The 16,770-nt window shown below is 40.1% G+C and overlaps 1 protein-coding gene across 1 annotated transcript in view; it reads left to right on the top strand.

Moving 5' to 3' along the window:
• STK31 (serine/threonine kinase 31) overlaps nucleotides 1-16,770 on the top strand; it is a 103,835-nt gene that overhangs the window by 69,410 nt on the left and 17,655 nt on the right. The window contains exons 16-18 of the mRNA XM_063453129.1: nucleotides 7,384-7,509; nucleotides 9,261-9,386; nucleotides 10,362-10,448. Of these exons, the coding sequence (XP_063309199.1) occupies nucleotides 7,384-7,509; nucleotides 9,261-9,386; nucleotides 10,362-10,448 (339 nt within the window). The remainder of the gene's footprint in view (nucleotides 1-7,383; nucleotides 7,510-9,260; nucleotides 9,387-10,361; nucleotides 10,449-16,770) is intronic.

Raw genomic sequence — 16,770 nt, 5'->3', positions numbered from 1 at the left:
AAAGAAAGGGGGAGGGGGAGGGGAGAAAAAAGACCTGTTCCTGAATTAGAGTGTGCACCAAAATCTCAAAGAGAATAGTTACAGATAAAAGAAAATACTTTATTTATAGATATACATCAAAATAGCTATCCCGGCTATAGTTGTCTGACTGGGTACAAAACAAATAGTCGCAGTCAACTAGCCGAGAACCAACAACATAATATACAGTAAAGAAATACAAATTCATAAGTAAGGGGGAAAAATACACTGGTTGAAATATCAAGTGTATGGTGTGCTGGGCTGGGTGACGGACCCTCGCTGTAGGAATTAATGAGAGAGGGGGCGGTAGGGGATTTTCCGTAGACAGGTACTGGGGTAAATAAACTTTCTCAGTATTCTAATCCACCAGTCACCCGTGGGTTAAAACCCAAAACCCAGCTCAATGAGCAGTAAGTTAATTTCCATATAGTCTTGTTGTGGCCACCAGGGGGCGAAACTCCTAGTAATTATAGCGATACGGCCCTTAATATCAACATGTCACTATTAATCAAAATATGATACTAAGAATGTCGGATGTATCAAGAGACTCAGTCTGATACTATATGACATATGCCCATACATGAAAACACAACCCTGGTCGTGGTTCCCAGACAACTTTATCGTTGTAATCTGCAGTCGGATTTAAGGAAACCATATGTCTGGTTGCGTATTTGGTGAAGTAGTAGGGCGGGTGGCCAGTTCCCTCTGTCTACCTTAGCCGATGTCTCCTATAGAACCTGAGGTGCCTCCAATGGCCAATACCATCTACTTTAAGTGCAGGGGAAGATTAACTTCAGTCCTGCATAGTAGTGGGTAGCCATAGGGAGCCCAGTATACCTAGGTCGGCTGGAGAGCTTGCGTGCCCCGGTTAGGTCGTTGCCGTCCACTCTTAGTGCTAACATATAAGTTATACAGCAATCTAACGAGTGTCATAAAAGGGCACTCAGAGTATCGTGTCCCAGTTTGACGAGTATATATAGAGAGCAACAAAGTTGGAAAGGTGCCTTCGAGGGCACCCGGGGATAGGAAAGGTAGTAACGTAGATAAAGGAGGAGTACAGAGTTTGCTATAGGTATATTCACGTAAATCCACAAAATCCTGCTCATAGATAATAAATAAAAGGCTATTAGTTTGTCAACAAATGGACATGAAAGTCTATTTTGGTGCTAGATTGTTCATTAACACAGAGCTAGTGGTTCACTGGTACGTGTAATGGTGAACTGTAATGACTAGTCTGTGTACACAGCAGAACAACTTATAGAAGGCACGTCAAAGAGACAATCAATTGTGTCTACATCAATTTGCAGGACATGCGGGAAAAATATATCTGTCCCGCGTCCCGCTGTTATACCCTGGTCGGTAAGGTCTGAAGTGCCCCAAATGGCAAGTACCGTCTACTCTAAGTGCAGGGAAAGATTAAATAACGTCCTGCATATTAGTGAGTAGCGGTAGGGAGCACCGTATGCCTAGGTCGGCTGGAGAGCTTGCGTGCCCCGGTTAGGTTATTGCCGTCCACTCTTGGTGCTGAACAATAGGTTACACAGCAATCTGACGAGTAGCATAGAGGAGCACTCAGAGTATCGCGATACTCTGAGTGCTCCTCTATGCTACTCGTCAGATTGCTGTGTAACCTATTGTCAAGCACCAAGAGTGGACGGCAATAACCTAACCGGGGCACGCAAGCTCTCCAGCCGACCTAGGCATACGGTGCTCCCTACCGCTACTCACTAATATGCATTACAGTTCACCATTACACGTACCAGTGAACCACTAGCTCTGTGTTAATGAACAATCTAGCACCAAAATAGACTTTCATGTCCATTTGTTGACAAACTAATAGCCTTTTATTTATTATCTATGAGCAGGATTTTGTGGATTTACGTGAATATACCTATAGCAAACTCTGTACTCCTTTATCTACGTTACTACCTTTCCTATCCCCGGGTGCCCTCGAAGGCACCTTTCCAACTTTGTTGCTCTCTATATATACTCGTCAAACTGGGACACGATACTCTGAGTGCCCTTTTATGACACTCGTTAGATTGCTGTATAACTATTACGCACAGTAAGTTTCAAAACACTTTATAGGTTGTAAAGAACTGAAAATTGTAATTTGTTGCGTTTGCAGCATATTTACGCAAATCAAAAGCTATTTCAATCAAACTTATAACAACATTTTAACTTTTTAAACATTTTAACAGGTCACGTTACATTTTAACATAGGACCCCTTATTTGATAGCAGCTTCACAAGTTCCATTGAACTTGTGAGTGTTTGGGCAGTTTCTGCTTGACTTTGTTTGCAAGATGTCAGAATAGCCATCCAGAGCTGCTGTTTGGATGTAAACTGCCTCCCACCCTCATAGATCTTTTGCTTGAGGATGCTCCAAAGGTCTTGTTGGAACAGGGTGTCCGTCCACCAACCATCCACTACTCCATCCATCTGCATGGCACTCATCAGTGAACAAGACTGTTTGAAAATAAATCTTCATGTATTTTTCTGCCCAATGCAGCCGTTTCTGCTTGTGAGCATTGGTTAGTGGTGGCCGAATAGAAGGTTTATGCACAGTTGCAAGACTATGGAGGACTCCACTGATGTCATTGGGACTCCAGAGGCACCAGCAGCTTCAAATATTTGTTTTCTGCTATGTAATGGTATTTTAGCAGCTGCTCTCTAGATCCGATGCATGGATCTGGCCGAAATCTTCCTCAATGTGCCTTTATCTGCACAAACCCGTCTGTGCTCTGAATCAGCCACAAATCTCTTAATAGTGCGATGATCACGCTTAGGTTTTCGTGAAATATCTAATGTTTTCATACCTCGTCCAAGGCATTGAACAATTTCACTCTTTTTGGCAGCAGAGAGATCCTTTTTCTTCCCCATATTGCATGAAAATGGTGCTCTGCTTACTAATGTGGAACACCCTCCTTTAGTAGTTTTTCCTTAAATTGGGCTCACCTGGCAATCTAATTATCACAGGTGTCCGAGATTGTTTTCAGTGATCAAAAGAGCACTGAGACACAATGCCATCCAGGAGTTAACCCCTTAAGGACTGGACAGTTTTTGCGATGTTGTACATTTGCGACCAGGCCTCTTTTTACACTTTTGTGTTGTTTGTGTTTAGCTGTAATTTTCCGCTCTCTCATTTACTGTTCCTATACAAATTATATATTGTTTTTTTCAGGACAAAAAAGGCTTTCTTTACATACCATTATTTATATAATCTCATGTAATTTATTTTAAAAAACAAACAAATATGATGAAAAATTTAAAAAAAAATACATGTTTTTTGACTTTTACTTGAAAAATCTTTTACTCATCTACAAAAGCGAATAAAAAAAAACTGCTAAATAGATTACAAATATTGTCCTGAGTTTTAAAATACCCAGTGTTTACATGCTTTTTGCTTTTTTTTTTGCAAGTTATAGGGTTATAGGTACAAGTAGGATATTGCGATTTCAAAACATATATTTTTTCAAATTTATCAATAGTGACATTGTAACACTATTATCTGTCAAAAGTCTCTGAATAACACCCCACATGTACATATTTTTTTTAAAGTAGACAAACCAGGGTATTCAATATAGGGTATGTCCAGTCTTTTTTAGTATCCACCTAGTCGCAAACACTGGCCAAAGTTAGCGTTCATATTTGTTTTCTGTGTGAAAAAACTAAATTGAACGTTAATTTTGGCCAGTGTTTGTGACTAAGTGGCTACTAAAAAAGACTAGACATACCCCATTTGCAATACCTTGGGTTGTCTTCTTTTGCAAATGGTATGCCATCATGGGGGTAATTCTCATTCCTGGGCTACCATACGCTCTCAAAGGCAACATAACCAACCTGGCCATTTTCAATGTAAAAATATTTGACCCATATATTTGACCCTGTAACTTTCAAAAACGCTATAAAATCTGTACATGGGGGGTACTGTTATACTCGGGAGACTTTCTTGAACACAAATATTAGTGTTTCAAAACAGGAAAACATATCACAACAATTATATCATCAGTAAAAGTGCTGTTTGTGTGTGAAAAATGCGAAACAAAGTCACTTTCACTGACAATATCATTGCTGTGATAGGTTTTACTGTTTTGAATCACTAATACTTGTGTTCAGTGAAGTCTCCCGAGTAAAACGGTACCCCCCCATGTACAGGTTTTAGGGTGTCATAGAAAGTTACAGGGTAAAATACAGTGCCAGCAAATTAAATTCTCTGGAATTTCGTCCTGGGTTGGCAGGCAGGTCCCTCAAATTGCAATTAATAAAATTACTTAATTATGTAAAAATATTACATAAATATGCACGTAGAATTTAAATATATATGCATATTTATATATTTGAAGTCAACGTATATTTATATAATTATTTATGTAATTTTGTATATGGACATATGTATATTTCGTATTATTTTTATTTATTTATATATACATAGATATATATACAATTTCATTCTAAGTGTATTTTGATATAAATATATATATATTTTAATATCAAAATACAGTTAGAATAAAATTTCATATAGATATGTAATTTTTTGTACTTTATTATTTTTAAATTTTTTAATTGAATTTACTTATTTGTATTTTATAATAATATATATACAATATATATAGTTATTATATACGTGTGTAATTTAATTACAAGTGTATTTTTATATTAATATATGTACATATTAATATAAAAATACACTTAGTATGATATTATATATGATATATAGACATATATTATATAAATATAATATATATATATATAACTTTTTTTTATTATTAACATTAACTTTATTTAGTTTTTAGGATTTTACACTAGCAGGGAGACTGCCTGTCAGCACAGACAGTCCCCCTGCAGGCAGACACATGGACACCTATTGTGACCATTTGGTCGCCCTGTTGAGTGAACACATGGCCCCAGGGGTCCTAATTCGCCATGGGGAGACTGTCTGGGCTGCAGACAGTCTCCCCACACCGGGATCGCCGCCGGGGGAACGACGGCGATCGGGTAAGTACATTGCACCGTTAGGATGGTTCAGGACCGTCATCGGTCGGCAATGCAAAAATGACGATGACGGTCCTGAACCGTCCTCGGTCGCTAAGGGGTTAAACTGAAAAACAAAATATTTAATCTTTGTGACACTTAAATAGCATTTGCATAATAATTTGGAACAGGGTGTGGAGGCGCTGGTTTTCACAGTGAGAAGACGCCAGCGTCCATAAGAAAGCATTGAGAAATGCTTTCCTATGGACTGAATATGCGCGCGTGCGCATTCAGCGGATGACGTCGGAAGAGGGAGGAGAGTCCCCAGCGCCAAGGAAGCCCGGCGCTGGAGAAAGGTAAGCGTTTACCCCCTTCCTCCCCCTTCAGCCCGGCGGGAGGGGGACCCAGAGGGTGGGGGGACGGGGGACGGGGACCTAAAGACCCTATAGAGCCAGGAAAACAAGTTTGTTTTCCTGGCACTATAGTTTTCCTTTAATATTTCTTTAAGTGGAAATTTCACTCATGCTATTTTGACATAGCTCTGCAGAATAGTTTGACATATTAAAGGGACATTATAGTCACCAGAACAACTACAGCTTATTGAATTTGTTCTGGTGTGTAGTATCATTACTGTAGTATCCTTCCTGGGTCATGGCTGCCTAAAATGCATCCAAACATTCAGTATCTCCTCCCTCTGCATGCAGACACCGAACTTCCCTCATAGAGATTCATTGATTCAATTCATCTCTATGTGGAGATGCTGATTGGCCATGGCTGTGTTTGAATCATGTTGGCTCTGCCTCTTTGTCAGTCTCAGCCAATTCTATGGGGAAGCACTGTGATTGGGTCAGGCTACCACTTCTGATTATGTCAGCAGACTGCTTGTTTTTTTGTTTTTTGTTTTAGGCAAACAGCATGCAGATCTTCTAGCTTGAATACAGTAAGATGTTGCTATATTGCTGGAGGCATCAGGGGCCCAGGGGGACTAGATGGTAGTTTTAACACTATAGGGTCAGGAATACTTGTTTGTGTTCCTGACCCTATAGTGATCCTTTATTGCTTTTAAAAAGAATCTATAATATCTTTAGACGATGGTAAACTTTTAGTACAGGTGAGTCAAACCTGTGGCCCGGTGTACCGTTCGGTCTGCTAGGTGGCAAGGAAGGCAGGAAGCCCTTTATCTACTGTGCTCCTCCTGCACAACTCCCTGCAGTGAGCAGGCAGCTGGAATTACGTCATAGCGGCATCACTACTGGGCACACCAGGGACCTGTGCTGGAAGAACACAGAGTTCCCAGCACAGCAGCAACCCCTAGCCACCAGGGACCGAGGCTCCACTATAGCCCTCCCAGAGCAAGGTTGGGTGGACTTCTTAAGTACTAAATGTGTACGAATGTGATTTTTGTTTGGATCTGTGATTGTATGTGTGTGGGTTTGTGGTTGTGTGCATGTGTTTAGTAGATAGCTCCCTAATGTGGTATATTTAAATATGGCAATCCCACAGGGGTAATAAGGGAGTTATCTACTAAACAACTGAAATAGAAAATTAAGAAAAGGGTTTTTTAACGTTTTATTACTTGTATGTTAAAGGACCACTATAGTGCCAGGAAAACATACTCGTTTTCCTGGCACTATAGTGCCCTGAGGGTGCCCCCACCCTCAGGGTCCCCCTCCCGCCGGGCTCTGGGGAGAGGAAGGGGTTAAACTTACCTTTTTCTCCAGCGCCGGGCGGGGAGCTCTCCTCCTCCTCTCTGCCTCCTCTCCGCCTCTTCGGCTGAATGCGCATGCGCGGCAGGAGCCACGCGCGCATTCAGCCAGTCCATAGGAAAGCATTCACAATGCTTTCCTATGGACGCTGGCGTCTTCTCACTGTGATTTTCACAGTGAGAAGCGCGGAAGCCCTCTAGTGGCTGTCAATGAGACAGCTGCTAGAGGCTGGATTAACCCATTTATAAACATAGCAGTTTCTCTGAAACAGCTATATTTCAAAAAAAAAGGGTTAATCCTAGCTGGACCAGGCACCCAGACCACCTCATAAAGCTGAAGTGGTCTGGGTGCCTATAGTGGTCCTTTAACTATATAATATATATTTGTTGTTTGGCTCAAGACCTTTCCTCTTCGCTCAATGTGGCCCAGGTTGGACATCCATGTTTTTGTATATATCTGTCGCAGATTCCTGCAGCGATGGTTTTACTGCTTGTCATTCGTACCTCACTGATTTCTAAAAGGCAATGTTTCTGCTTTTGTATTATGTAGTATATGCTCAAATTCTTGGTGTGTGTGTGTGTATATATATAATTTTTTTTATGTGAAAATAAAAGTACAATATAAAAACTGTGACAAAACAAGATAACTTGTTGTTCTACTCATGGGTTTTCTTTAATTTATTTTAGAAATCTGGAGGACTTCTTTCAGATAGTATGGAGCGTGACCTCCTAGATGGTGAGCCAATGAAAGAGCTCAGTAGCAAGCGTCCCCTTGTGAGGTCCGAAATTAAGAATAAGCAGGTGTTGTTGAAGGTTTGTACCGAAGATCTATCAATGTTGTATAAGTATGAATTATTATATGATGGCAATCACTGCAGTAGTCTGGTGCTTAAAATTTTAGTTTTGTTATTTCTTCAGCCATAGCCATACCATCCCTTGCTGTCAATCATACTGCATCCCAATACAATTCCTGAAAATATATCTGTTTTGCACCAGTCTTGACCCTATCTTTGGAATATTTTTTTAAAATTGGGTAGTACTTCCCTCGGTGGTGGTAAATGTTCATAGCTCTTATTGCCTACACATGCTGTCTGGAAGCATTGTTCCTGCCAGAAGCCTCCAATGTGAGGTAAGTATCTCACACAAAGAATTCTTATTCAAAGCGTTAGAGGACTTCACAACACAACATTATTGTATTTTGTTTGTTTAATTTAACTTGTAAGATATTCTGTGCATGGTTCTACGCAGTATCTTGGACTGCACTTTTTTAGACAGCGATCTCCGATGCTCCACTTGTAATCTGTTGAAGCCACTCCCCCAACTTGGGGGTCACAGCCCCGAGTGCTTCTATCACAACTGGGACTACTATTGCCTTCACTTTCTACATCCATTGATATTTGTCCATATTGTAATGTTCCTTCTTCTTTATGTTATAGTCAGTTGGTACTGCCATATTCACCACGACTGCAGTCCCACAGGATCTTATGAAATATATAGATCTAGATATTGATAGAAATTCAGCAAAATGCATTTACTGTATATTTTCACATTAATGGTTTACAAATGTTTAGAGCTCATCGACTAAACTGACTTTTATCCTTATATTTTGCTCGCTGTGTCATAATTAAAAACTTAAAAACATAGAATGTGACAGCAGCTAAGAACCATTCGGCCCATCTAGTCTGCCCAATTTTCTAAATACTTTAATTAGTCCCTGGCCTTATCTTATAGTTAGGATAGCCTAATGCCTATCCCACACATGCTTAAACTCCTTTACTGTGTTAACCTCTACCACTTCAGCTGGAAGGCTATTCCATGCATCCACTACCCTCTCAGTAAAGTAATACTTCCTGATATTATTTTTTTAACCTTTGCCCCTCTAATTTAAGACTATATCCTCTTGTTGTGGTAGTGTCCTCCTTTACTGTGTTGATTCCCTTTATGTATTTAAATATGAGGCTGGTGAAATAGCTCAGTGGGCTAATGCATCAGCAGAATCTGTTCTAACCCTTGGGTGGCAGGTTCAAATCACAGCAGGGTTGACTCCGAGGTAGATAAAATGAGTCATCCTTCCGAGGTAGATAAAATGAGTACCATTAAATTGGGTGATAGTAACAACCCCAGGACGTACTTGGAAACCAGAGTAATCTGAATGTACCTTTCCTGGTTAAATACTTTGTTATTATTATTTCTGTCATATCCCCCCTTCTCTGAACTCTCTCTAAAGTATCAATATCTTTCTGGAGATACAGTGGCATGAGCACTTTCCACTTTCTGATTCTAAATTGATTCATTGGGCAAAAAAGAGGCAGTTCAGCTTATCTGCAAACGTGGATTCTACAGTTAAGAGAAAAAAAAAAAAACTATTTCCCTTTAAATATATTATTCGCTCGACTTCACATTTTTTACTGTGAATTTGTTGATGTATTCTGTTAATACAATATACAAGGCTACAGATTGCATCATAAGTTATATAAGGGATGTTGGTGGAAGATGCTTGTAGTATTGTATTTTTGTGGTTTATTTTAATTTTGTAATGGTAATAACTTTCCTTAAATACCTAGGGTTATTCTGTAGGCGTGGATACAGAAGAAAAAGTAATAGAGAGAGCTTCAAAATATCGTGCAGCATGGTGTAAACAAAAGGAAGAATCTGGCATAATGGAATTGCTAAATCTATTTTTTTGCAAAGTAAGTTTTATTTGGTTAAATATGACCAACTAGCACTCTTATTCATCCTATTTCACCACTGATTTTCATTAAAGGATCACTCCCACCAAAAAAAAACCTCAAAACACTGATTTTGATTAGAGTAGTATTTACTGGGATGGTCCACCCATGCTTTGCATGCTGGCGACAGGTACCCAATACACCGTTATTATTATACACAGTTTAAAGGAACTCTCCATGACCTAAAGCAATCTGCTAAAGTGTGTGAAGAGTGAGTACTCTTTGTAAAATAAAAAAAATAAAAAAGTTCAAAGTTTAGTAAAAATTGGCACTTTTATAATTTAACCTTGTTACACACCCTGGCTATCATTTAAACTAGTGGACCTGTTACTTCCTGGTAGTTTAACTAATTGGAGCTAAAACCAAGAGCCTGACATTTTTCAGAGCCTTGCAAAGGCGTCTCTGTGAGCTGCAGTGGGAAGTCTGTGATTGGACAGCCACAGAAAGTCACAATTGGGGAAGAACGGGAATGCTTGCAAAGGCTGCAGACAAGAACTGTAGCTTTTGCAATTTGTTTTTAGATATACCCCCTATTAAATTATCCATAATTAAATGCTTGCGTGTTTCACCGGAGGTATATATACCAACTAGTATTTTTTTTTTTTTTTTTTTGTGAAATGGAGCATCCCTTTATAGTGCTATTAATTAAATTAACACTGACCAGTCAGGATGTTGGTCAGGCTATTCAGCCACCATATAAAACCCCTTTATGATGACATCTCGACTCCAGATCACCAGATAGATTAAATGACTAATAAAGTAATTTCTTTCCTTTTCTTTAAAGTGTTGTGTTCTGTTCAGATGAAGCTGTTTGACTAATTTAAAAATGTGACCCTATATAATGGTGCACTCACCTCTTGACAACTTTTAGCTCTTTTTGCAAATTTAGTGAAATCTATATTTATAATTTGAAAATGTATCTTTTATTTAATACAGGCTGATCCCTTACTTTACTTAATGCTTCCTTTTTATCCTGGAGAAAGCCTTGGTTCAGTGCAAGCCAATTCATCTTTAGACTCAAATGTAAGTACATTCCACTGCAATTTGCTTCCAAAATATATGAAGGAATTGCTTGGTGTTATTACTAGGTGAAGATTTTATTTTGTGTGAAATGCTGTTATAGTATAAGAATACCTTTTCCAAGATGGGATTGAAAACATTAAACACGTTTTAGATGGGTATCCCTTTACAGTATATTTAACCATTGGTATTGTCAGAAGAAAATTAGGGACAATTATAGTATTAAATAGTACATCTCCCGGGGGGGGGGCGGGCCCTGACTCGCAAGATGGCCAGACGTGTTTCTGTGAGCTCCTGCTAGCACGAACATTAAATCCATTAAATCTGCACGAAAATAGCAGCCAGAAGGCTTAGTATCTAACACAACAGGCATCTCTAACAGGGACACAAAGGATCCCAAACTACTTGCTCTTGAAAGCCAAAAGCTACAGTCTTGCCTTGCGGCCTACCTGGATTGCAGACCCAACGGCATGGGGACACGGCTGGTCTCCCGCTTGGGACCACGCGGTTCGAGGTACCAACACAGACACCTTGTTATTCCCCCCTCCTCCCCCCCCCTTTGGACCAGTGGGGGTAATTCTGGTCCTCACTGGGGACGATACATACCTGCACAGCTCGAAATCGGCAGAGTCTCAGACCGCGTGGTGGATCAAAAATGGCGGCCATGCAGAGGCCTTCCCTCGCTGGGCAAACTAAAGCAGAGCCAAGGAATGCAAAGCAGAGGCAGGGGCCTCGAACACAGCCACATCGCCAAAATCCCGGTCACCCTGCAAGGTACAACCCGCATAGGGCACGGATTAGCAAGGAGCCACGGTAACACCAAGCCACATGCAGCCCAAGCCTTCATGAGAAGAGGGGCCCCACGGAAACACGGAGAACGCACCCTTATGCAGCAAAGAGAGCGAGTGGAAGATGGAGAGGGCAGGTGGCAATATAGGTGGGATATAGAATCCACAGAGACCCCGACTATCCTGTCATACCCCATGTATGGTATGCCAGTGCAAGTCGACGCAAGGAACCAGAGAGAGACGCCTGAAGACTAATGCCCCCATGCAGGTCGATCTGAACTTAGCCTAACAGCCACGGGCATAGGTTGAGTTGGCTATATGTGAGGGGACGCTAGATTTGTCAATGCCGGAACCCATGGCTTCTCCCTCATAATACTGCTCTCCATTTGCCTTTCTTTTTTTGTTTCACCTAGCATGTCCACTGCCCTCCGACTTGCCTAATCTGTCTCGTGTTAATTTATGTTCACAAATGTGTTTCCCTAAAGCCAATATCTACTACCCAGTGGTAACATTACTAGTAGTACTGTCAGTTAACATAGCATGACATATTTTGTTTTCCCTTAACTCACTACTGACGTGTTCTCTATTGTGCTCATGTTATACTATACTATGCTATACTATACTATTAAGACTAACAATAGGTCAGTTACCTAGCCTGTTTGCATTAACGCTCACACTAGCATACCTACTGACACACAATGTATGACCATGTTTTATTAACCAAAATTGTGCAGTTTTACCTAATGTCATGACATTCTGTGCGTAATGCCTTACCATTCTCTGACACAACCTATATTAACATGTTAGTTACTTAAAAATGTGCAGTTCTCTCGTATGCCACTGTATTATACCTTGTGAAATGCCTGTATAAAAAATAAGCATGTCTGTCAATCGTATGCACAAAAAAAAATAAAAAAATAGTACATCTCCCTGGAGCCATTCAGTGACTTGGTATAAGAGATGGGCCCACTGGGCTAAATTCTTCCTGTGGGTCTAAAGGATTTGTCCAAAGATAATCAAAGCGGAAATGCAATCTATATAGGCAGGGATTTAAAAGTGTGAATAGGGAAAAACCATCCCACCTCACTGAAGAAAGTCTGACAGCACGGATTTATTTGAACATCTGTGGTGAAATGCGGTGGTACCAAGCTATTGCAAGTTACCTGCTCTCTAACACATGTATTCTGGAATTTAAATATGTATTGGAGAACCTTGAAGGATCATTCTATCTTGGTTGAAAAGATTACACTAAATGCCTAAAATTCAATAAGGTATCTTCTTTGCAATAAGACTTCTATTTTCAATTAACTATTAGTGAAAAATAATTTGCTATATTCCTAAGCCTTTAGCCTGAATTTTGCCGAGTTGTTAAGGTTTAACAATTGTTATCTTGGTCTGAATGATGGTATTTAGTTTTCAATTCTCTACAGCAGGGGTAGGCAACCTTTTGGTAGTGCTGTGCCAAAATAAAACTTTGACGTCCCTTGGTGTGCCGGCAATAAATTCAATGAGGAATGCATGGTTAAGAAAGTTTAATATTTTATTAATGATGACAACAAATAAAGAAGGTCTGTTTTAAGAGAACAACTAATCATATTGATTTGTCTTTTGCTTTTTAATGTAATTTCTAATTACATTTACACGTGCTGAAAATATTTTTAGAACGTAATAACAAAGAACATACAACAGCATTTTTTTATTTTTTACAGGACAAACTTAGTGAGATCCCTGTCCTTGCTTTTCCTTGCTTAGTTCCTCTATGTCAGGAACATACTGCGTAACTTTAAGCTTCACACAGGCTTCTGAATGAGCAGTTGAGAGACGGCTTCGATGCGGATTCAAAATGATCTTCATGTGTGAAAAGATTTGCTCACATATATATGTTGACCCAAAGGCCGAAAGCAACGCTAGTGCAATTTTCTTTAAGCAGATGAATTTTTCAGGTAGACTGGTCCAACATTGCACAATGGCAGCTGATCTATCTGTGCAATTTCCCTCCAGAGTTTTCCGCAGTTCTTCAAATTTTGTTCTCCATAATTCTGATGCCTTCAATTCAATAAGCTGGATTTCAAAATCATCAACATTCATCCATTCAAAAAGAGTTAACCCAAATGAGGTAGATTCGGTTAAGTCAGGCTTGATAAGGAATGAAAATGTTGGCCCATGGATCTCAAAATCTTGACATCGTTCTGTGAACTCTTTTCTGAGCGCCCCAATGTACTTCTGCAGTTCTTCTGTGCCAACTGGATAATGCGCCGAATGTGCTTTTACATTGGGAAAATACTTGTATGTCTCAGTAGTGATATCCCGACAATACACATTCAGTTTTTCCATGAATCCTTTCCAGTATTCATAAAGATGAAGAACAGTTTGTCCTTCTCCCTGTAACTGTAAATTCAGGTCATTCAGGTGTGCAGTTATATCAGCCAGGAACATAAGCTTGCAAAGCCAGTTAATATCACTTAGTTCTGGGTAATTATGACCTTTTTCACTGGTGAAATTCTTGATCTCCTCCAAGCATGCTACAAATCTGCTCAATACCTTGCCACGACTGAGCCAACGAACGTTATTATAAAGAGGGAGATCAGAATACGAACTCTCCAGTTCCTCCAGTAAGGACCTGAACTGTCTGTGGGTTAATGCAGAGCGGCTAACTAAAAAATTTACAATTTTTACAACTGTTTCCATCACAAAGTTCAAGGATGAAGATGATATTTTTGCACACAAGTTCTCTTGGTGAATTATGCAATGGAATTTTAGTGCAGGACGACCAATGCGTTCTTGGAGAAGTTTTACAAATCCTTTGTTTTTTCCAACCATGGCAGGGGCACCATCTGTAGTTATACAGAATATTTTATTGATATCTATACTCTGCTTTTCAAAATAATCGGCAAATGCAGACATAATATCCTCTCCTTTTGTTCCTTCAAGTGATTTGAGACAACACAATTCTTCATAAATGCGATCATTTTCACAGTAGCGAGCAACTACTGCGAGGCGAGCCATGTCATTTACATCAACACTTTCATCCACAGCGACACTAAAGACAAGAGCGTCTTTTAAACTTCTTCTTTGCTTATCTTGTATATTGTCTGTCATTTCGGTCACTCGTCTTTCTATTGTTCTTGCCGATACTGGTATATCTTTTATCCGTGATAATATTGTATCTTTATTAGGCAAATCGCCAAATAAAACTTCAGCACCGTTTATAAAGGCTTCTTTAATATATTCACCATCTGTGAAAGGTTTCCCTTTTCTTGCTACACACTGAGCAATTTTATAACTACATTCAGTAGCTTTATTCTTTGCTCCAATTACTTGGCTGAATATACTGGTTTGTTTTTTATATCTACAAACTGCTCTTTTTATGGCTTCCATTTTGTCCTCCATGTTATTAAATGACGATTCATGTTTAGTTTGAAAATGTCTTTTGACACTTGATGTTCGGCAAACAATACTTTCACAGCATAATGCACACACAGCACGATCCTTCTGCTGTACAACTCCATATTCCTCAGTCCATGAAGGCTGAAAAGTGCGGATGTCAAGCTTTTGCTTTTTGGCGGTAGACATTTTAGCAAATGGAAGTAGGATCTGCAATCTAAACCTGAGAAGGCTGAGAAGAACTGTTCGTTCAAACAATGTGATTGCTCCCTGTGGATCCTGCAAATAAGCAAAAATAACCATTTTCTATAATGTGCCACAATAATCCATATTTCTGATACTTTTGATTCCTCTTTTGGATTTTGTATTTGTTCTTCTATTTTTTTTTAACATTGATTACATCCCCAAAACAAATGAACATCATAAAAGCTGCCTTTCTTTCTCCGAAAACTGCCACGCTGACAGTGGTTGGAAATATTGTTGGGTGCATTTGTGCACCTCTCTTTTATACACTGGAACCAACAAAATTGTGAACCAATCTCCCATCCCCTCAAAAAAAAAATTGAACAGAAAAATAAGATGAATCAAGAGGCGCAGTAAGGAATATTAAAGGAGGTGTAAATGTCCCATTTTGTCAGAAATTACTAGTACAGTGTACATGCCACAGACAGGCCTGTAGAGTTCAGCCCCTGTCTAATAACACCAGAATATAACAAATGACACAGCGACATAATGGGCTTCAATAAGAGGGTAAATAAGTACAAAGATACTCTTTCCTTTTTTATTTTTTATAATTCTTTATTTTTGTTGTGAATGAGATTACATTTCAACTTTTATTGCCACAACAGCGAGAAGTAAAACACATACAAGGCATATAATGAAACGATTGTATGCCATTTTTATATACTGCACTATTTGCAGTAACAGGCCAGGTTTACATGTCTGTGTCTGTTTCAGTAGTAGTGGATGAGCAATCAAAAATAGACATGTAATGTCAATTAGATCTAGAAAATAGTGGTACACCCAGAAGGCCTCAGCCATAGGCATTAGGTGTGGGATCGCTGCTGCTGGGGCCACTGATTCCAGGCAAGCTGCCAGCTTCTCCCAAAAGGCGTCCGAGCCGGTTCAGCCGATCCTGCATATCCCATTTCCCACTGCCTGGGTCAGAAGCACACACGGTGGCTGTAATTTTAGTTGCCACATGGTGTTGGCTTTGTGGTGGTGTTGTGTGCTCCTAGCTCACTGAGGAGGGAGGACAGGGCACAAGCTGGTGTTTGGCTTAGCACAGGCTGCTCCAGGTGGGAGATTGGCCGCCCCTCCCTTCCATGCTTCACACCAGGCCGCAATATGCTCGGAGCCCCCTCCAGGACTGTCAGCCACAATCACAGCTTGTCGCCAGTAGTCGGGTAAGCCCAGGTTAGAGCTACTGCAATATTGATTTAGAGCGTGGCAGGGCCCAGCAGGGTCCCCAAAAACAACCATGACTACTTAAATGTATTTAAGTGGTCATGTTATCTGGAGTCCGTGGGTGCCAGGATCCACGTCACTAACATTTAGCAGTGCAGGTTGGTCCCCAGTAACCCGGCCTCAAATGATGATGCAGAGGAGACAGAACTATGCTTCCACCTGAAGCCATACCAGAGATTAGGACAGTGATTGACTGAGAGTGCTTAGTTGACAGTTTATCACAGGTTCAAACTATGTACGGAGTGTATTAATGTATTCAGTGACGTATTTTGGATTTGTGCTGCCCAAGGCATGATGAACTTGGGAACCCTCTAATTTAAATTTGCCCCACCTTTCCTGTTAAAGACTAACTCACATTTTGACTGACACACACACACACACACACTCACTGAATTGACATTTAAATTGAATTGACACAATCTGACAGACACACAATAACTCGGACACACACTGACAGAAGCGCACATGCACTGACAGACACGCACACTCACACATTCATTGACAGACACGTATAATCACTCAGACACACATACAGACATACACAAACTCACTCACAGACACACACACCCATCCACCCACATTCACTGACCCTCACACACATTCACTTACAGGCACACACACTCACACATTCATTGACAGACTGACACAAACTCACTGACAGACACAAACTTACACACACACACTCA

This window comes from Pelobates fuscus, chromosome 4 (assembly GCF_036172605.1).
Source record: "Pelobates fuscus isolate aPelFus1 chromosome 4, aPelFus1.pri, whole genome shotgun sequence".
Lineage (NCBI taxonomy): Eukaryota > Metazoa > Chordata > Amphibia > Anura > Pelobatidae > Pelobates > Pelobates fuscus.
The sequence above is the reverse complement of the archived record's forward strand: the minus strand, read 5'-3'. Positions and strand labels throughout refer to the sequence as shown.